General features: G+C 38.9%; 1 protein-coding gene across 4 annotated transcripts in view; it reads right to left on the bottom strand.

Annotated features, from left to right (window-relative positions):
- MAP3K20 (mitogen-activated protein kinase kinase kinase 20) overlaps nucleotides 1–21,588 on the bottom strand; it is an 89,389-nt gene that overhangs the window by 50,312 nt on the left and 17,489 nt on the right. For all 4 annotated transcript variants that reach the window (XM_063400504.1, XM_063400502.1, XM_063400503.1 and 1 more), the window contains exons 3-7: nucleotides 8,961–9,048; nucleotides 5,212–5,313; nucleotides 4,387–4,452; nucleotides 3,419–3,447; nucleotides 3,156–3,293 (exon numbers count right to left, since the gene is read on the bottom strand). In XM_063400504.1, the coding sequence (XP_063256574.1) occupies nucleotides 3,156–3,293; nucleotides 3,419–3,447; nucleotides 4,387–4,452; nucleotides 5,212–5,313; nucleotides 8,961–9,048 (423 nt within the window). The remainder of the gene's footprint in view (nucleotides 1–3,155; nucleotides 3,294–3,418; nucleotides 3,448–4,386; nucleotides 4,453–5,211; nucleotides 5,314–8,960; nucleotides 9,049–21,588) is intronic.

A 21,588-nucleotide genomic window follows, 5' to 3' on the forward strand; every position in this document is an offset into this window, starting at 1 on the left:
GCAAAGCCAACCAAGATTCAAAGTGCCATTTGGATAGGGGAACATCCAAGTAGTCTGAGGAAAAGAAAACAATCCAAACACCTTCCCTGAAAAAAAAATATGCTTTGTCTGGTAGGCAACTGTTGACAGACAGCAGTCAGGAGCCACAGCATAAGCATTAGCATTACACTCACAGAGGTACTGCCCTCAGACATGAAAATTAGGTCTGTCTTCTCTGCATTGATCCAACTGCAGTTAAAGATCGCATCATTCTTTTCAAAAAGAGTAAGGGATAACCCCTGGAGCTAGCCAACATTCCCTCTATAAATAACATATGTTCTCATAACTAAAGCAGTGTTTGAACAGCTGCTGCATTTAATGGCAGTCTCTATGCCACCAATAGCCAATTAATGGTTTTACTCATTTGTCCTTGTAAGTGATAAAATAATTCAGTTACATCAGATAAGCTTTCTGTGATTAAACACATTTATACCGATACACAAACACACACTGGTGCACTACAAACAATTCTACCAGGATAACATATTCTGAGCATATGTCTTCATGATTTTGAACAGCTTTTAGAGTGACACTGTCATTCCACATACACTTTCCTATCTGGCAGAGATAGCAAGGAATGGCAGAGATGGCAAGAATAAGTTTTGAGCAACACCCCGTGACACACAAGTCAGTCTCAGGGTTGATCACTTGTAGCACTTGGTTTCAGTTGTTTGGAGTACAGACTTGGGAATGGATCAGAAAAGAGAACTACAGCATGGCTGAAGGAAAGTGTAAGATCTGTCTTCATGTGGTAATAAATTCTCCTGGAAAATTTAGCTTTAGCATTTCATGACAGTACTATAAATTACTGACTGTGTATGTCAGAGAATACATAGGCCTGTTTAACCATCCATGAAGAGCAGGACAAGCTAATCTAAACATTAGCTATAAACATGTATACAACTGTTCACAAAAAAGAAAATTCATTTCAGCTGAAAGGCAGCTCAGACCTATGAGCCTGGAGAAAGACTTCAACACTTCATGGAAAAAAGGTCTCACACAACTTAAGCAGAATATTTAAAGTCACAGATTGGTTTGTAGAAAGAAAAGACTCTCAGATAAAAAATAGAGGAAAGGAAATTAAAGAAAACCATAGGGAAGATGACAAATATTGCAAATGAAACATCTATTCCTAGCATCTTACTAGTTTACATTTGAAAGGATTCTGTTCTTTGTTAAGAGGACTTTAACTGAAGTAAAGCAGATTTGTCTCTCTAGCACAAAAGCTGCTGGCAAGTGTTATGCTTCAAAAAGGGATTCTTTTCATTTTGTTTTTATAGATGATAATAACTTAAAGAGACAAAAATACCCTTTCTCAGATTTCTTGTTTCCAGACCCCTAGCTAATTCTCTGGCAGGTATAATGCTTATTATAGGGAGATTCCAACTTTCAGTGTAATAATTCAGGTCATTTCTTGCTGGTATAACCAGCTTTATATCAGTTATTTCGGAAAAAGAGAACCTGGGCCACTGTCATTCTTCATTTCTACCCCTCTATCTCCTCTGAAAATGATGGTGTTACAGGGCTAGAGTTATAAAAAGATTAATTACTCCTAAGTGCTTAAGAATTCATGAGTTTCTACCCACAGTAGAACACATTAGTTCAGAAATAATATATTAAAAATTGTGGGTCACTACTAGACATTCTAAAGTAGCACTACACACCCATAACAATGTTAAAATACTCTGGCAACACTGAATTGTTTTCATAAGGAAGGTAGTTCAGTTCCACCTCCAAGCACAGAACTGTCAAAGGAATCTGACTTTTTGAATGAGCTAAAATAAACTTTGCACAACATACTGTTCCCAAGGCACTGTTAATACTTGACATGATAAGATATTAAACAATTTCTTACCTTCTCCCACTTTGAAAACATTACCTAAAGTAAATTCAAACTAAGATGACTATGTCAGCAGTTTGAACTATAATACCATGTTTGGAATTTTTCCTCTCACATTGTTGTGCTGTTTTGAAACTGGAATCTTTCCCTTCAGTGGATAATATGTGATTGCTTCCAGTAACAGTTTACATTAACATCCACATTTGTTAGCTTATGTTCTCTTTCTCTTTGTGAACTAGTTCAGTTAAGCAAGCAAGGGGTTTGAATCTGACAATTTAGGCTCCTTTCAAACTTTCATTGTTAAGTGATGTCACATCATGTCTTGAAAATTTTTCTCACTCTAAACAATTGTTTGGCAAAAAGTTTAAGTCACCCTCTACGGAGACACCAGCTTAGCTACATATAGCCATAGGTGCTAGCTTAAAACCACAGTGCTTCCCTCACATCTACCTCCTCCCATTCCTCAAAGAGAAAGAGGTAATACTTGACAGGTAGTGAAGAATTTCTCATTCCACCACCCACTGTCGAATCCAAACAGAAAAATGGTTAATGCACCAATATGCATGGAAAGTACAGCCCCATTTCCTTTCCTTTCCCCCCAAGCACTCTTTACTGTCCTCTGCCAGAGAAAGGCTATGGGGTTAGGCACACAACTGATGGGACCAGCAGGGCTATTTCTAGCCTACTTCGTATTGCAGAGCAAAACTAAATTAAGAGTTTAACTGTGGACAGAGTAAAGTAATTCACACTACTGAATCTGAAAACCTGACATTCCTATGAACTATAACTGATTCCTCACCCTTCAGCAAAGCAGTGCTGGGCCTCTATATTTTCAGATGGGGTCCCACAGATAGTGATAGCAGTGTCTTTTAAACAATTAAAAGCACAGAGCAGTTGCTTTTTAATAAAAATCAGTGACACCCCACTTTGGTGGAAGTGGAATGCTAATGATTTCATCTTGTTACACTCCTATTACAAGACTAGCCTTTTCTCCTTGGTTCCACAAAAAAACCCACATGCAGAGGTTCATGATGCAGGTTGTTCAGTAACTCCCGAAAGCCTTTGGACATAGGCTGAATAATTGTGGCAAAACATGCACTTCCTACACCAGCATGCTGCTAATCTAATCAGATGTTACTAAACATGCAAGATACTATGTTCTTCCTATCATTTTCAAGCATATAATTACAAATTATGGGTCAGTCTTAAAAGGGAGTGCGGTGTTTTCTGTTGCTCTTGCACCACGCCACAATGCACAGCGACATGAGGCACTCACCACTCCGTACGAGTACGTGTCACACGTTTCAGACACCGGGAGACTTTGAATAACTTCTGGGGCCATCCATGGGAAGGTGCCCACTAATGACATGTGTGTTGTATGGGAGTGGAACCTTGAGGCACCAAAATCACAGATCTGGGGGAAAAAAAAGAAATTCAACTGGTATTAGTATCAACCTCACTCAGCAGACATGGAAAATCCAGCAGACATGGAAAATAGAGCAGCATCTCTCTACAAATAATTAATTAAAGTGTTCATACCTTTAACACACCATCAGCAGCTATAACAACTGAAAATGAAAAGAAAAACCAAAAGGTTACAAGAATGCTAAAATCAAGCACAATACATTTTTACAGTAAAATACTTCATTTTTCAATAAGACAAATGACCCTAAGCTGAGCCAGCATCCGAATGTGCACACCTATCCTGGTTTCTTTGAGAAGGTGACAGAACATCTGCTGAATACCTGCAAGCCTCTGAAGAAATGCAAAATCTTTTGGGCCTTACTGAGTTAAAAGACAGCAACACAGATGGACATCATTCTCCCCAGTATACTTAGGTTTAACTCTGGAAGAGTCATTAATAAAAGGAGAAAACCTACAACTGAGGTGAGACCTACACGTTTCTTGACTATTATCTCCCTGTGTGCATTATTAAAATCTTTGCCTCTCCTATCCCACCACTAGTAGTAGAAGTTTCATCTAATAGGCAATGTTCAGCAAATTTCAGAAACTACTGTCAACTGCTAAGTACAGACTCAACACTGAATGTGTATCACTCAAAAGCCTGAATATCTGTCAAACCTCAAAAAAGGCCACAGTAAAGACAAGATTTTCTGGTAAGAAATAATAGGACTTATTCAGTCTATTGTGTCTGGTGTCTGCCAGCCCTTCCTGGTACTCAACCTTTCCAAATAGAAAAAAGAAGGAGAGGAGGAGTGCCCAGGCAGTATCTGAAAGCTTCATCAGCTTTCATGACCAATCATGGCCAGCAAGACACAAATTGAAAGAGTCCTCCACAGCGCTCTAGATGATGACAGGTCTGCAACGCACTTCAGACAGGCTCAGGATGGGGAGGAGGGAACAGGTTTTTCTGTGCCTCAACCAGTGCAGCTTTGATGACAACCAAGGCATTAGTTCTGCTTGTTCACAAAGCTCAGGCACAGATCTAAATACCACATTAACAGGTAACAGTAAATGCAGAGCATTTCAGTGTTTTGCTACTTTACCATTCCTGGACTTCAGGTCCCTGTGGATAACTTTGACTGGAGCTTCCATGTGTAAATAGTGCATTCCTACACAAAGCAAAGGAACAATCTAGTTAGACAGGCTGAGCAGGGCCATCACAGGTCTGCAGTCACGATTCCTGCTTCCCAGGAGTTGTACTCATTACGAGTTGCCATACCTGTGTGCCATATGTACGTGCTGAGGGAGAAAGCAAAGCTTCCCATAATCTACTTTGAGTTTAAAGCACTAAGCAAAACTCACACATCTCTCAGAGCATCTACATGGATATGCTAATGGTTTTTAACATCACATGTAGTTATTTTCTCTAACTATATAGTTAAGGAGGTGTTTACACAATTAAGCCAGATATGAATTCACTTTTTTTTTTTTTCATTAGTTGACACTAATTCTTGTGTGGTCAGTCATAGAGAACACAAAGGATGGAACAGCTTGTTCTACATTGTTACATGAAGAATTTTAGTATGTTTGCTGAGAATAAGCCCTCAGCTTCCTTAATGTCCCAAATGTAAGGGCAATTACGCACTTTACCTCATAATTACTCTACATCAGCAAAGTGATCCTCTTGAGATTTAGAGGCACACCAGAACTGGCTCATAGAAGCCATTTTCACTCCAGAATACTTTGGATTCATAACAAGCAAGATATTAAGAAGAACAGTGAATGGGTTTTGCTTTTTTTATTTATATATGTTTGATTGGTTTTAGTACTGTTTGAATAAGGAAGACTAGGAAGCTTTCCTGACTTTCTAAGGAAAGCTGTACATTTGCTGGCTGTGTAGGGCAGTATACACCACCCTTCCTGCTTACCTTTAGCTATGTCAGTGGCCCAGGTCATGATATGATCCATATCCATCTCTTCACTTTTGTTACTATTAATGTAATCAAACAGTGAGCCAGCAGAAGCATACTCTGTTGAAAAACAGCAACAACAAGACATTTATAAACATTACACCTAACTTGGAAGACATGACAGAAACTCTGCCAGTTCCAGAAAGCAGTCAACCTCTGGCTTAATGACAGAATTTGGGTTCAACAGCTTAATATTATTACCAGTGTGGTAGGAGAGTTTATCTGATTATCCCAATGCAGACATAACCTACTACTAACATAAAATGAAAAAACAAACAAAAAAGTGTAATCATACTGAAAAACAGGTATTTAAATGAAAAGGCATTAGAACAGGCAAAGCAGTTCAAATTCCAGAGTAAAAGGTTCTGCGTGCTCCTTGTTCAGGACAAGCAGATATTCATCTCAATTTCCCTTAAATATACCTACAGAATCCCACAGCAGGATTCTGTGGGGACAAACAAGGGCCTTTGGGGCCCGCTGGTATTTGGAAGCGTGGCAGATGGAATCCACTCTGACTGTCAGAGCTGTCAAAGCAGGAATCACAAGCTAGTTAGCCCTACACACGTTTAGGTGTGAAACTGGAGACAACTCAAATCTCTGCAGTAACACTTTCATATAACCTAAAATTCTTACTTTTTTTAAACAGTGAATTTGCCACTTTTGAGTAGAAGAACAGTTAACAGATGGGCTTGGTGGTATCAGATTCATCTTATTGTTTCCAAAATCAGAAGATACACCCCCCTGGTAAGCAATACTGTGTATAAATGATGCTCCATAATAAAACAACTTTTTTTTTTTTTTTTTTTTTTTTTTCCAAGTAAAGCCACATGCTAAATATACAATGTTCTGTTACAAAGAAAGTGTTTGCAAGTAGAAGTTGCAACTTTTTTCCTCATGGAGAAACAGAAAAGCAGACCAAATAATTTGTTCATGAAAAATGGAAGGATGAAACTAGAATTCTAACCCTGAGATAAGCAGGACAGATCTCCTTGTGCTGCAGGTCTTTTATAGCAGTTTAAAGGCTATAGCTCTCCTACTCAGTATTTATTAAATAAGTTTTATCTTCTTTAGAATTCATTTATGTTTTACTAAAAACACAACAGGGGGTTCATAAGATGAAACAGCTGACACATTTTCTTTTATCTGTTTGCAATGACAGGGCAGGCAGATGACACCCAGTGCAGCCCTAGTAGCCCAAAGACCAGGAGGATACAAGGAGCATCTTAAGCCTTTTGTCCCTCTCTCCCAGGGCTATTCAATGTGCTTCTCAGGCAGAATTTAGAGCCTATCTAAAAGACTCTCAAAATCTTCATATCATTTCAAATCAGCCACAAAATTATTGCCTTTAAGACTACATCAAATGTGCCTGAATTTTTAAAACAATAATATTAATCAATACTTGATACATGATGGGGTAAATGCATAAAAAATTTCCATTGTTCCTAACCAAGGAAATGAAAAACACTGTGAGACTGCTGCATGGGGAAGGAAACTGAGACCAAACTGAAGCTGCAGCCTAGAACATGGCAAGTCAGATAGGAAGACTCCAGTGCTAAATGAAAGAGGGATAAAATAGCAAGCGCTTTGAAAGTAAACACTCAAGTGACAAGTTAGCTTTGGATCACTGCTGCACAGCCTCCCACTGAAAGGACAGACGTGTTGCTTCTGATGTCACCGAGACAGGAGTAAGCTGCTGACCTGCACATTTCCACAATTAAAACAGAAGCTTTTTTTTACCCTTGATGTCATCCTCTGTCTTATAAATGGATTCTTCAGGAATAGGTTGGCTGCATGCTTTGCATGCCTTTACAATGCATAATTTGATCTACCAGGGTCAGGGACAACTCAGCTGCTCCAGCCCTTTGCCACTTTGTGTGAATAGAGGCAAGTAAGCTTCAATCAACAAAGCTCCACTGTTAGTATTCCTTCTATATTTATTGTGCCACAGATATTTACTAGGAGCTTGTGGATTTGGAAATATATTGCAAGGACAATGTTTTGTCAATAATGGAAAATAAATATTTGCTTTAGAAAGAAAAGCTCTGATTGCCTTACTGGACCCACCCTGTGATGGGCTGTGGCACACATGACTCTGTGCAATGGGGGCACAAGCTCTGAGAACCTTTTGGGATGAGGTGGCTGTTGCCAAAAGCCTTATCTGAAAGCTACATCTTGAGAGTGCTGCTGACAGAGATGGCCAGTAACATCTAGAATGATGTGACCCATGACAGCAGCTCACTGGGCGGCAGGATGAGCTGGAACTGACATACATCACAGCAGGAAAACTTTTTTTTTATCTCCAGCTATAGCCCTTCTCAGAAAACTCTTTACCAGTCCCACATAACACATTACATGCAGCTAATGCTCAGTACATGCCAATACTTGGCTGAGTGCTTTCATCCCCATCACTCTGAAGAAACATTAATTCCTCAAGATTTCTTCTACTTTGGGATTTTCTCTCTCAAGAAACGAATCTGTGACTAAACACAGGATTGTCTGCAACACTGAAGGCCATTCAGAAGATCACAAAGTGAAAATCCCTCTAAAAGACATTTGAAGCGTAATTAACATTTCTTTTATCAGTAGCCATTCTCTCATTTGAAAATGGTCTGGGGAAGTGGAGCCTTGCTTCCATTCCAACCCACAAGACTCCAGTCTCCGTAGAAGTTGCATGGAGAATCAACACAATTTTCTCAAAAATCCCCAAACCTCTTTTCTCTTTAGCCAGGTGTGATCAGAGTTCTCTATGGAACAAAGCTGTTGAACTACACACCATAGACTCTTTCCCACAGGCAGTTAAAGAGTCCCCATTCTCAATAGCACAGTGAATTACTTGAGTTGCTGCCTCTCCTGTGACTGGTAAGCAGGTCGTATGTCCTCCAAACAGTGATCTTTTGTGAGATCAAGCTGAGGACTTCTGATCCAGACATCATCCCAGGTCATTGATTACACCTCTCCTTTGCTACTCTGCTTGGTGGTTTACACTTATATTAAAAGGGATAGTAAAATTACATTACTTGATTTATTAGCTTTCTATTAGTTTTATTGCTTCCAGAAGGAATTCAAGTTCCTGTCTATATGCCATCATCAGTGCATTTCTGAGTGCTGTAGACTGTGGTCACCCCCTGCACCTCTGGAATGCTGGCTGCCACACCATGACCTCCAGTAGGCTGATACTCCTGGAATAAGCAAAGCTCCCATGCCCTGAAGTGTGCTGCATTTCGGATGCACTCCCACCAGATTACATTGCCATCTGCTGTGATACCTAGAAGTCTAAGAGGCAGGTAGAAAAAACCAAATTTTCACAAGTTCTGACCACCATCTAAGACCCAATAAAAACCTGACCAGCAGTGACTTAAATTAGTGTTAGGTTGTACCACATGCAAAAGACTACTCTTCACATTGAACTTTGAAAGGTTACAGACATGTGAAAATATGCCTCCTAATCCATGCTTTCACAGGTTTTATCACTCTAAACATTTGTTTGAGCAGTTGGGAAATTTCTTTGCCTTGGGTTTCCTTTCTACTCCTATCTTATGTAGTTTGTCTCATACAGGAAAGAGAGAAAATTCTAAATCTGGACCATCTCCCAAGATAAGAGCAGGAGGCTTAAAGCCATGATAGAAAAAACAAACAAACAAAAAAACCCCCCAACAATACCACAAAAAACAACTTCCACATAATTCTAGGAATGTCAAAACCATTACCTGTAACTATGCCATAATTTGGAGGTTCAATGACAGCTCCATAGAACTGAATGATGTTTTTGTGACTGAGCACACTGAGTATTTCTGCCTGTTGAAAACAAACAAATAAACAAGTTAGACAATTCAGGATGGGTCATTTACTATGATAGCTTATTTCATACTCTGAGTATACACATATACAGCATATTTATATATATATATAAGCACACACATATCTAGAAAAGACTGTTCACAAATGCTTGGCATTTGAAAACCTAGTGAAAGAGTTTGGCAGATGAATGCTTCAGACTATTCCTTCATGGCCAAGGCAATGATGTAGGAAGTTAAGTCTTTGGAAAAACTGAAGATCTTGGAAAACTTTATTCCAAGAGGGATGTGGGATTTTTGGCAGAGCAGCAGCAGCCCTATCCAGAATCTGTGTTTATGCACAAAGTACCACGGGTTCAGCGAGTCCAGCACTCCAGGCTGTTACAGCATTCCATACACACACAGCTCCATCCAATGTTTACTGGCAATGTGGAATTTCCAGGCATGCGCTGAGGCATCTGATTAAATACAAAGAGCAAGCATGCTTGAGATTGCCAAATACCCAGCACTGCAGTTGAAACTGCTTCTCAAAGCAGACTACAGATGTTTGGCAATTCTGGATAAAAATACAAAACCTTCAAATTCCACTTGAACAGTGCAGCTGGGTTTGAGCAGGAGACTGCAAGACACTGAGACTGTATCCACAGAAACTAAGACATGTATGTCCTGTAGTTTTCAAGAAAAAAGGTCAGGTATCTCCTGCAAAGTGTCTCAACAGTGTCTCAACACCTCTGCAGCATATCAAAACAAATACTCAACAGATTTTAGACACATGTTTTTACACAAATATACAAATTATGCAAATACAGATTTGTACTATTTTATATTTCTCTCCACAGTGATGCTTTCCTTTAAGACTTCGAGATTATGTTAACTCTATACCAGGCAAGAACCTCTAAACAAAACAAGATCACAATTAACTCCTCAGAACTTATCAAAAGTATCTGACAGATCCTTTCACAGATCCGTTGACTTGCAGTGGGAGTGTTGCTGTTTATTCACAGGTGAGTTTTCACACATGTTCTCAGATAACTGCCAATTAAATTATTTTGTGGACTTGTAGGTGAGTCAGTCTGCAGTATGATTTGCTGAAAACAGAATACATTTTAAAAGTTAATTTTCTGGTATTGTGAAAAAAGATTACTCACTTGACAGTAATATTGCTTTTCTTGATGAGCAGGCTAAGCAGCATGAAGAATTATTGTAACCCAAGTTAAGTTTAAAGCTATAGTTAGGATTTAATTGAATATGTGTAAGTGTCTGAGCATTAGCTAAAGGTCTTCAAAACTGTGTTGAAGTTACTCAAAAAAGTCTTTAAGCAACAACAACAGCAAAAAATTGAGTCATCTAATGCCTTTATTTGTGTAGTGGTTTGAGTGTCTCTTCTGCTGTGAGATAGGATTAGGAGAAAAGCAAAGTATAACATCCAACATAAACAGAACAGATAGCTGGGGATACAAGCATCATAAAGTCACCCCAGGACAACCTGTAATCATGCAATTAACCACATGTATCATGGTACCACCTATAAAACACAGGCCAAACAAATACTGGTTTGCTATAGCTCTACATTTATTACACTAGCAGTAGCTGATGTACTGTGCATTTCTGCATAGAAACTGCTATAGCCTTCCTGTTTTCAGTGACTCTACAAGGCTACAAAATAATTTCATTGGCAGCTATCTAAAAATATGGGAAAATTCACCTGCAGGTAAACAGCAACACTCCTAGGGCCAGTCAAGGATCTGCCAGCAGAAGGAACTCTGCCCTACAACTGCAGCCCCACCATCCTCCCAGCACAAGGGTCTCTTGAAGCAGCAGAAGCATGAGTTGTACCTCCAACCTCCTTCCCTAGGCTGGAGGATACAGGAGACCACTGAGTCACTCAAATCTCCATCTCAGGCACTTTTGTATTATGTTTGTATACTCCTTAGGGAATATTCAGTTGGGCATTTAATTCTCTAATTTCTATCAGCATTACTGCCTGATTACCAGGAGACCGCAGTCTCCTTGACTGCCTATCTGAATATTCTGATACGAGACAGGAATAACACAAACAGTTAGTAAAACTATCTAAACCACCCTTTCATTAACACCTTGGTCAGAGGAATGGAATAAAACCATCTTCTTGTAAAGTACTTAAAACACACCATGTCTTCAAAGCAACGAGCACGCCATCTGCTGTGGTGTTTACAACACAAGTACTTCAACAGGTCATTAGAATTAAATTGATGGGTCTCATATTTAATTTTCCCATAGCATAAATATTTAGGTCCCAGCTATATTTAGGTCCTGGCTACAAAAGTAGTACTAGATGAATCTTCTCAGAGAATGATTAAAAATGCCCATGATGAACAAATCCAAGTTCCATAGCTCCCTATCCCACCACAACTATGTGCAGAACCCAGCGACTGTTCTCCATCTCACACGATGCTGTTGGATCCAGTGAAAGCCCATTGGAGTCACAGGACAACAGGAGGGGCTGCACTGCAGCAAAGCCCAGACCAACCAATCACCCGGTGCTACCACGACAGCAGCTGCAATCCAAATATGAGTATCAGGCCAAGAGGACAAGCACTGCACTACCACAGGCACACTGACACACAGTGCTTTTATCATTTGGAAATGCAAAAAGATATTTTTAAGATTATCTTATTTACATTATATACACTAAAATCATATTGCAGAAGTATGAAAAAATCTTGGGTCAACCACAGCTAATACCATCACCTTCACAGCCACGTTTGTACTCTAATCTGGGATTTAACAGATCCCAAAACAAGCTTCCATCTAAGAAATCTACAGAAGCATCTTCTAATTGCCCACAGATATGACAATGAACAACTTTGGGGTAAAAAGGTTGCCAACTTTTCCTAAGGACCATTATATTGCAAAGAAATCCTCTCTAAACACTTTTAATCACTCTGCTGTTGTTAGCACTAGTGATTCTAGACTATTCCTTTCATGTTTTGTTCTCTTCTGTTGCTGTAGATCAGCTGTGAACTCTATTAGCCAATTTAAAAACACTTATTCCTTCCAATGAGAAGCAGATGCAAGCCAGTCCATATTTTGAAGCTTTTGTACTATCTTTGACAAGAAGGTGCCGTATTTCAATGAAATTTACTTCCAGACAGCAAATTACAAAGTGGTGGTTAAAGACTGGTATGTCAAAGGTCTCTTAGACACTAACAAGAATATCTAGAATCACTTTTAAGCATCAAAACTGTACTTAAATCCAAAATGCCTAAATGCTTGGAAGAAAATCCTGTCATGCATGTCTGTCTACAGGCTGTTGAAGAAGTCAGCCCTTACTGGCTTGGGCGTGACATTCTTCCCTCAGTAAAACTGCTATCTTATGCAAGCTAAATGAGTATCAATTTATTTCCTAAATAGTGATGACAAATAAACTGCCTTATTACATTAGTTTTTTGTGTGAAAGACAGAATTTTTTTTTAAAGGTTGGGTTGAAGCAGAACTAGTGGAGTTCAGGTGAAGGAGATATCCAAATACATAAATACAAACTCCCTGGACATAAGATACACACACACACACACAAAGTAACTGCAACAGAGTTGAATATTATGCTTAGTGCCATGATAAACTTTGTAACAGCCTGTTACTGACCATCAAACTATGCTAAAATTGTCCACACTGCACGTACGGCACAGGTATGGATGAAATTATGTCCCCTCTCTTGAATCCTGCTGAAGGGATTACAGACTGCACACCATTTCTTGAAGGCAAAGGGATTCAGATTTCTAAACAAACCTAATCCACTGCTTACATAATTCAGATATCACAAAATCCACGGTCAGAACAAATTACATTGAAAACTTTTTAATTTCATTCTCACTTACTAGTTTAGTGTAAGTCAAACCCAATTCATAAAACAATTACAGCATAAGAGTTTGAAATCCAGGTAATCCCTAAGTGCACAAACAGTGTAAGCGTGTCCTGTGAACCATGGTATGGATCATAGTGTTTAACATGTAATTTGGTTTTATGCCTGTTTAATCTCTACTTATTGACTTATGTGAAAACGATAGTTACATCATCTAAGAGTGACATCACCCTAGGGCTGCTTGTAGACCCCTAGTACTGTGTTAACCTTGGAGTACAAACAGCCACGCATGAATAACCATATCCTCATGTGTTTCAGCAGGGACAAATAAGGTTTTCCTCCAGGTCTTGTCTAAGTTCAGCAACAGCTGGACAGAAATCACAAACACAGATTCTAAGCACAGCCAGCAGCAGCAGAGGGGACAAAGCAAGCTGGCTGGACAGCGTGGTCTCGTTACAAGCAGCACAAACCTCAGCTCACCAGGATGACCCAAGCCCTCACTCGTTGCTCTGCCTTGTAGCAGTGCAGCAAAAGCAGCAAGTGCAGCCCAGATGAGGTCTTCAAAGTCAGTGCTGACTGCAGATGTGGGCAATGGCCACCTGATGCTGAGCTGGCATTACTTGGGAATCAGACAAGGCCATATCGTCAGATCTTTAATTGCAGCCGCAAAGGCAGCAAGGATGTGGACAGAGCACTTTGCATACAGCTGTGTTGTCACTTGCCAGCTACTCATAGCAGCTGCAGCTGCTCTTGTTAGAGCTCCCTATGCCAAGGCAGTTAAAGTTAGCAAAGACCAAACAACTCAGCATATTTTAGTTACTCTGGTTCTCCTTGGAAATATATTAGGAATTTGTTACACTCACACTTGTAGTCAAGAGAAGTGATCAAGGGTTTGGGCAGTCTGTTCCAGCAGCACAGCTGGAACTGTAAAAGAACATCTGTTCACAGAGTTTTTCAGTATCAAAAGACTTTTTTGCATGGGTCCAGACAAACTGAGCCCAAAGCAACTCAACCACCACTTCTTCCAGGTGCCTTTGAAACAGCTGACTGGAAAGAGTAAAGTGTCTTTCCACTCTGGTCTGAGCACACTGGTTTGGGATTAACACAGGAAATAGCTGCAGCCCCTTGTGAAACCATTGCATCAGCAAGGCAACTCTCCTCTTAGCAAATCAGTTAACCACACAGCAAGTGGCACCTTCACTCCATGCAAAATTATAGAGTTACACATGGTTAGCTACTTAATCTGATTAATACAACTTCCTTAACTACCTTATAATATTTATTATTACTTTGTGCAAAAGTCTGGCTATTTAATTTTCCAGAGAACTGTTTGCCATGTTTATTAAGGAGATATTTAGACATACTTAAGGCAGTTTTGGAAAGATATTTTTCCTAAGTCTCGTAGCATTTTAAAGGCTTTGACCTTTGTCATGTTTTGGGGAGAGTTGCAACTTAGCTACTCTCAGCGGGTTTTGCAGTCTAATACAAGGGCAGCTGGAAGAGGCCAACTGATGCTTTAGTAAAATCATTCTATTAGTGACATCCACATACAAAAAGATACAGAATGCTAATACATATAAATCCCACACCTTTACTTCTAGACTCCTGCTCAGAAATATATCCAGTCTATGTCCATTTCCAGTGTCTCATGAATCCTTTCCTGTGAATTTACTGATGTCTAATGAAGGATGACACCTCTTATAATACCAGCTCCTCTAGGTGAACAAGCTCAAAGCATCGTTTTGCAGATTAAATACTAAAACAGTCGGCATCTGTCATTGCTAACAAATTATATTCTCAATATGCAATAAAGGGATACTTAGGGATTTCAGAAACATAAAACTATTACTGAGAATTATATAGGGATGTTAAGTAATTATTATAGTTTTGAACACTGAAAAGAAAATTATGCAGATATAAAATAAAAATTTGGGACTTTTCCTACTGATTTGTCTGTTACCATAAAGTTTTCAAAGGAAAATAATACAAACAAGAATTTTGTGCTTTAGGGGCCCCAAATAAGAAGCAAAGGATACTGATTGTCCAGTTCAGAGAATTTTCATTAAACCTATTAAACTGTCTTTAATACTACCAATGCAAGAGGAAAATTACCCGAGTGTGGCAAAGCCAAAGAATCCTCAGTGAGATTTTTTACCTGCAAATAAGCAGCTACAAAGTGCTTCAATGGGCACACTCTCAGCATACACGTGTTACCATCCCTTCCCACAGTCAATTATAGTATTAAAACTATGGGTGCATGGCACTTAAAGCTGTGTGAACTTGGGCTTCTTTTTTAGTATTCATTTAGATGATAACTCATCCCCAAAAAAAGCTGGTTTCTGTAGGCCATTTACATGTCAAAACTTTCAGCACTTATATCTTACAGCCTCTATATTCAGGCTGTATTAACAAACAGTACCCTGTTTCTTAAACCACATGGGAAAGAGTTAAATTACAGTCTTAGATTGATGTCACCAGCATTTCTGTAAATAACAGAATTAAATTCTCATAAGTACATCTACAATGATGTACAAAATATTTACTTTGAAGCATTCTGATTGAGCAAATCTTTCAAAGCATGAAATCTGCATCCAAAATTACGTTCTACAGTGTTACAAATCCCAGAGACTAAAAGTGGAAATGTACAGGAAACTAATAAATTCTCATTGCTATATAAACATTTTACCATTATTTTAAATCCACTAGTGTATATCACCAAAAAACTCTCATTTTTGGAGATAGCATGACAGAAACACACACTTTAAATACCTTGTATTGACTCTAAGGTTACAATCTTGAAGGAAGAAAAAAGCACATTACCAAGACAGCTCATTTCTGTTAAACTATCATAATGTACCACAGATAAGGAATATGGACATACATTTATTGTATTCTGTTCTAGGCTCAACCCATCTTATGAAATTTACTTTAAAATAATTCATTTGCATCATGCAACACCATAGGATTTGTTAGTACTAAAATGAATTAGATATTGACCATTTGAAAAGAAAACTGGGTTTTATTTATAGTTATTTACAGCAACTGTCGCACAGAACTTGATATGTTATGGATAATTTGAAGGCTGGCGATTAAAAGAACTAGCTGGAAAATCAGAATGTGCCTGTCAAAACACTGCAAAGGCTTGCTCAGCCCATGAAAAGCAAGCTGGTCCCTCTAAAATTCAGAGGGGCTTTGTCCTCGTGATGTGGCAGCAGACCCTCTGCCCTGTGCAGTAAGAGGGAGTGAGAGCAAGCTAACTGGCTCAGTCCTCCCTCTGACCTCCATCAGCTCAGGACAATGACCATGCAGAGCCCTCACAACACTAACTAAGCAACTGCAGGATCATGGTGTTGGTTTTCCTCATGAGAAGGGTTAAAAACTTGCTATCTGTGAGAGAAAAGGCTGCTAACAGACTGAAAAATCTAAGTGGAGGCACTTCCTGCAGAAAATCCTTACAGAATGGTTAGTAAGCTTGCAAAAATTCTATGTTACATTTACACTGCTGTTTACAAAAAAATCCAAACAAACAAAAAACTGAAACAAAGATTATGGAAAAACAACTAATTTTTCAGATAGATTTCAAGTAGAAATACACCCATAGGACTGTAACATTTTGCAGTATACAATGTGAGATTTTATGAGCATTTAATATTAAGGTGTCTAATAAAGGCAGATCTGCCAAGAACAAGTTTAGGATTTAGTTTTTAATTTTTAATTTTTAATTTTTAATTTTTAATTTAGTTTTTAGTTTTTAATTTTTAGTCTGGATTTCACTACTGCTATTCACATAAAGTAAAACTATTCAAAACATGCATAAAAAATATTTTTACTGGTGTAAGAATTCAGAAATGAGCAATGTCTGCAATATTTGTAATTTTTAATTCAGGCAGATTTGGAGTACTAGGCTGCCTCCAGCTGCAAAGCAACACCAACAATTGAGTAGAAACAATACATGATTGGACTAAACAGCAGGGCTGAAATACCTGAGCTCCCACAGAACAGCTTAGTTTCAGCAATGATCATTTCTCTTTTCAGTGTTGGGAAATTTTCCAAGTTACTCACAATCACTTTGAAAACAAACCAGCTTTGACTATGGAGAACAGTAACAAAATCCTCAACATTCCTAAAATACAACAGAACGACAGAACTTCAAACTTTCTGACTCCTGGCATACTCCACAGGTGAGAGGGTATCATGGCTAATATGCATCACAGAGATCATTTCAGACCAAACAAATGGAAAAATATCCAAGGAAATTATTTCTGAGATCAAAGTCATTGTTTGCATTTTGATATGAAAGTGATGGGCAAAACTAATCCCCCCTCAAGGACCCATGGCCATACACACATAGGCAGAGCAGTAATTTTTCTAAGGTCTGCAGGGTATTTGTAAGGAATCTTGATAAGATAACCTAGAACAAGTCAAATCTCATTATACAGTGGCTTTTGCTGAACAATTAGCATAGACTGCAACAGCTGCACTTACACACCCTGATCCACTCTTCTAAAGCAGCTTTGATATTTACAATGAAGTATTTTTCCATCTTGATCATGAAAACTGTAATTTAACCACAGGGAAAAAGAATCCATTGTGTTCTTGATGAACACTCACTTAAAGACTGTCTTCGAATGGATAAATCAAACCTACTATAGCTAATGACAGGGACAACACTTGAGGAGAATCCCTCTTATTGGAATCCTAGTGAATGTTATAATTCCAGAAAATGTTCCTCAACCAGGCAGGCTGAGCTCACCCTTACAAAAAAAACACTTCACAAGATGTGTTACCTGTTATATGTTAACAGCAAAACACAAGGGTTTGTTTTCCACATGGGCTGCTACAGCTCTGCATAAGGCTCTCCCCAGCTATCACTCAAAAATGAGCTGTCCCTGCAGAAAAGGTATGAACAGTTCCCTACCTGGAGTCCACTTAACTTAAAAAAGCCTTCAAAACAGAAATTACAGCTGTGACCAGCAGGCATAAAAAGAAAGGAAAGTAGTTGCCAACTATAGATGTTGGCACTCTGCTGAAGTGAATGAGAGTCCTCCATGGATAAGAGGCATTTTTCTGTGATGTTTACCTACCTCAAAGCATAACCTCACAAATCTGAGGTTTTCAGGAAAATTAGCTGTCATCATTATCTGAATGACACACATCATGTTTTTAAACTATCCAAAAAATCCAGCATGAACCATGGTAAATTCTACTTGCTTTTCAGAAAAGTCGCTCTTCTTTGTCTATGACTGAAAATTGTATTTTACTTAGAAAATCGGTTCAAATGCTACTACTATTGGGTAGCAATGGTCAAAAAATAAAACTAGAAAAAATTCATCAAATTTTAAGCTTTTATCTTTATGATACATGGGCCCAATATTTTTTTTTCTTGGGATTTTTTATGCTGCCTTTATGGTAGCTCAATCTTTTTGCCATTATAAATAAAAAATTTCAAGTAAAACAATGGCTAAGATACAAACTTTGGAGGAAAACTAGCAATATTTTAAAAATGATTTTAGAGTCATAAATCCACACTTATTATCATTACTCTACTATATATTTCTGACATGTAACTTCAGCTATTCCCTTACTTCTCTGTGATGATTTTCTTGTACATATTCCTATCTTATCTAGGCATCTTTATAGCTCTCAGCTTACACAGATATGGCAATAACATCTATTTCACTTCTAATCCTTGTTATACAGGAATACAAATGGTCAGCCTCAAAATACATTTTTAAAAAGTCAATAGCTTGAACGCCAGTGTCTCTGAACTCTGCAGAAAGTGGAAATCCAGAAGAACCTATCTAGAAGAGTGAGACTGATTACAGTGACCTATGAAGGCAGTTGCTTTGAGTCTTGCAGACCTACAAGGAGCAGAGAACTCACAGGGGTCTTGTACCACTACACAATACCAAACTAAGTCAAAAGTCTGTTTTCTCCTTGCTCTTCTCCAATGAAACAACAATACCTTTAGTCAGCTCCTACCCCAAAGTTATGGCAGAACAACCAGAGGCACCGTAACCGCTACAAGTGTCTGTACTTACTAATACAAGAGGAGTACCACACATACCTAATAGGGAATGAATTACATTTAAAAGGCCAGTTACAAAAAGAAGATCATCTATTCTGTGGTTACAACCACTGATCTGCACTACTTCCTCCATCACCCTGCACTGTGCTTGCTGAGGACCTGCAATAAATGAAACAGAAAAGAGGAAGTAAGAACTGTATATACATGGGACCACAGGAACTTTCAGGACCAGGGTCACGTGCAGAGTCCAACAAAAGCTCTCTCCTGGGCTGTACCTAAAGAGCTGAAGAGAAGGCATCATGCTGCTGCTAATGACAATTCCAATCTGAATCTGAGTGCAGCAGAGAGAATTTGCATCTCTTCCTATTCCAGCAATGCCTGTAGTCTTTGCGGAACTACTAACTGGTTTATGCTCCAAGCATGACAAGGATTAGATTAGTAAAGTTCAGTAGAATGAACTGAGCTCACAAGCTGGATACAAGGCCCAGGAGCTCCATGATGTTTTGGTGGCACAAGGTACATTCAAATCTGCAACAGGTCCTTTGGCGTGGAAGAATAACATCACATATACCACAGCTTCCCATTTTCCAGTGCCAGACACACCCAAACCCTTGCCTAAGAAATTGACTCCTATCAAGGATCAGACACAAGTAGATATAATTTTTCCACGCCACCTTCAGGTCAAGCAAGGGTGGAATGACTTCAAGCATTCTCCTTCAACCAAGCAAAATCATCCTCTAGTAAAGCTTTGCTGCCTGAGACACAACTCTCTAGACAACACAGCAAGAACTCTGTTCCACCCTGTCACGGCTATATGGCTGTGCAACATTTCCCTTCCCTTTCTACACGACCTGCTGCTGTGCTGCACACTTTACTTGCAACGCCACTGGCCTCCTGAGGGTGTTTACTTCTAGCAGACAATTCCCTGATTCCAGGGAACGTCCCTCCTTCTGCCTGGAAGAAAGAGAAGAAAAAACAAAACAGTATTGGCAGGAAAAAAGGGACCTAGAGAAACACTCCCCCTTTTCTTCAAGGAGAGTTAGTGGTATCTTGCAAATGGCATACAGTGGTACTATAAAGAGGGTTTGGCCAATTCCATATATGCAGGAGGCTGTCATAACCCTCCTGCCTTTTTTCCTTCTTGAGTTTGAATTGTTGCACTTTGAAGAGTTTTAAGTTCTCTCCTCGGGGTCAATTTTATTAATTATCTCCATCTTTATCAAACCTGGATATAATTACTGTAGTTAGCTCTGAGGGGAGAATGGGACCATTTTGAGATCACTATTGTGCAGAGCAAGTGCAATGGTCTCGCATATTACTGCAAACCTTGCAATATTACTTTTAAATATTTAAACCCTTAATTAATCCGTATTGTATCCTCAGGGACAGCACCAGAGATCTTTAGAAGTGTCCTGCACTTTTTCATGTGTCCTCACTGTTTAGTTTAGACTAACGTACCTTATTAATGTGTATGTACAAAAAGAAACCACAAGGTGTAATAGTCTTTTGAAAATGTTGCTTTTTTGTTCAAAGTCTCTACTGAATTCAGAATTTCGGTGGATTGAAGTAAATGGGGGTGCTAGAATAATACTAAAGTTGTAGAATTCAGATCGCAATTCTTCCAAATATATATTTTAAGATACACAGTTTCTTTAAAATGTGAGAAAGCAAAATTCCTCATATGAGCTATGTACACAGAGGGGTTTTCACAACAATGAACAGCCTAATCAGGGTGAAGAATCTTCAACTGAAAGCTCACAAAGAAATCCCTCTATCCTTTCTCCATTTTTTTCAATTCTACTTTTCTCGATAGGGGTGTCTCACCAGAGAACCTGAAGAGTGAAAGATTTAAGTATAGGACTGAAATCCATCAAACCCAGGCTTGTGGTCCAAACCCAAGCAGCTGTCAAACCCAGAGATAGGAATGTATGCTCACTTCTGCCTAATAAAATTTGAATCAAACACTTTGCATCTGATTCTCCATGTGAGCTTTTATGCAAACTTCTAAAGTGCAAGGAATCCTGGGGTGGAAGAGCTATTCTGAGAGCTTTCACATAGTTCATGTAATTAGGGAAACCACTTCCTTTGATTGTAAGTGTTCAAAACAGCTGAATTTTTTCTTTCAAAGGGCTCTATGATTTGGGTCATCTCTTTTACTTGCTCTTTTATGTTTCTCAAGATGAGAGGTGAGACTGTAAAGCACATTATTTAGAAAAAAAAAAAGATTCCACTTTTTGTTTTAGGGATTGAACTTCGACTATTCAAACGCTTATCATTTGGAAATCTATCTTTCTTTCCCTCCCTCTGTTTCCTTCCTTTTCTGATAAGCTCTTCAGTGGCTCAAGCGAATATAGCCCAAAACGCCAATTTAAACCTAAGGGAAAACTGAAATAAGGTACATAAAGGAAAAGGGACTCTCATTTTCCTTTGTGCGGTTGTGGTTGAATATGTAATTATAAAGGAGCTCTAGCTGCAGGATCTCAGTCCCCATGTCACATTTCCTTTTTCAATGGTTCTAAACATTGACCAAGCAAAAAAGGCAGAAATACAGATTTTTAAAAGACAAACAAAGCAGCTGCCCTGGTCTTTGAAGTGGGTTTGCAGGTTCTTCGTTTCTCAAAAAGGGAGCTCGGGTCACAGTTTCAAGGCAATGACCACGTCCCCAGAGCTAA

Source organism: Prinia subflava, chromosome 6, assembly GCF_021018805.1.
Source record: "Prinia subflava isolate CZ2003 ecotype Zambia chromosome 6, Cam_Psub_1.2, whole genome shotgun sequence".
NCBI lineage: Eukaryota > Metazoa > Chordata > Aves > Passeriformes > Cisticolidae > Prinia > Prinia subflava.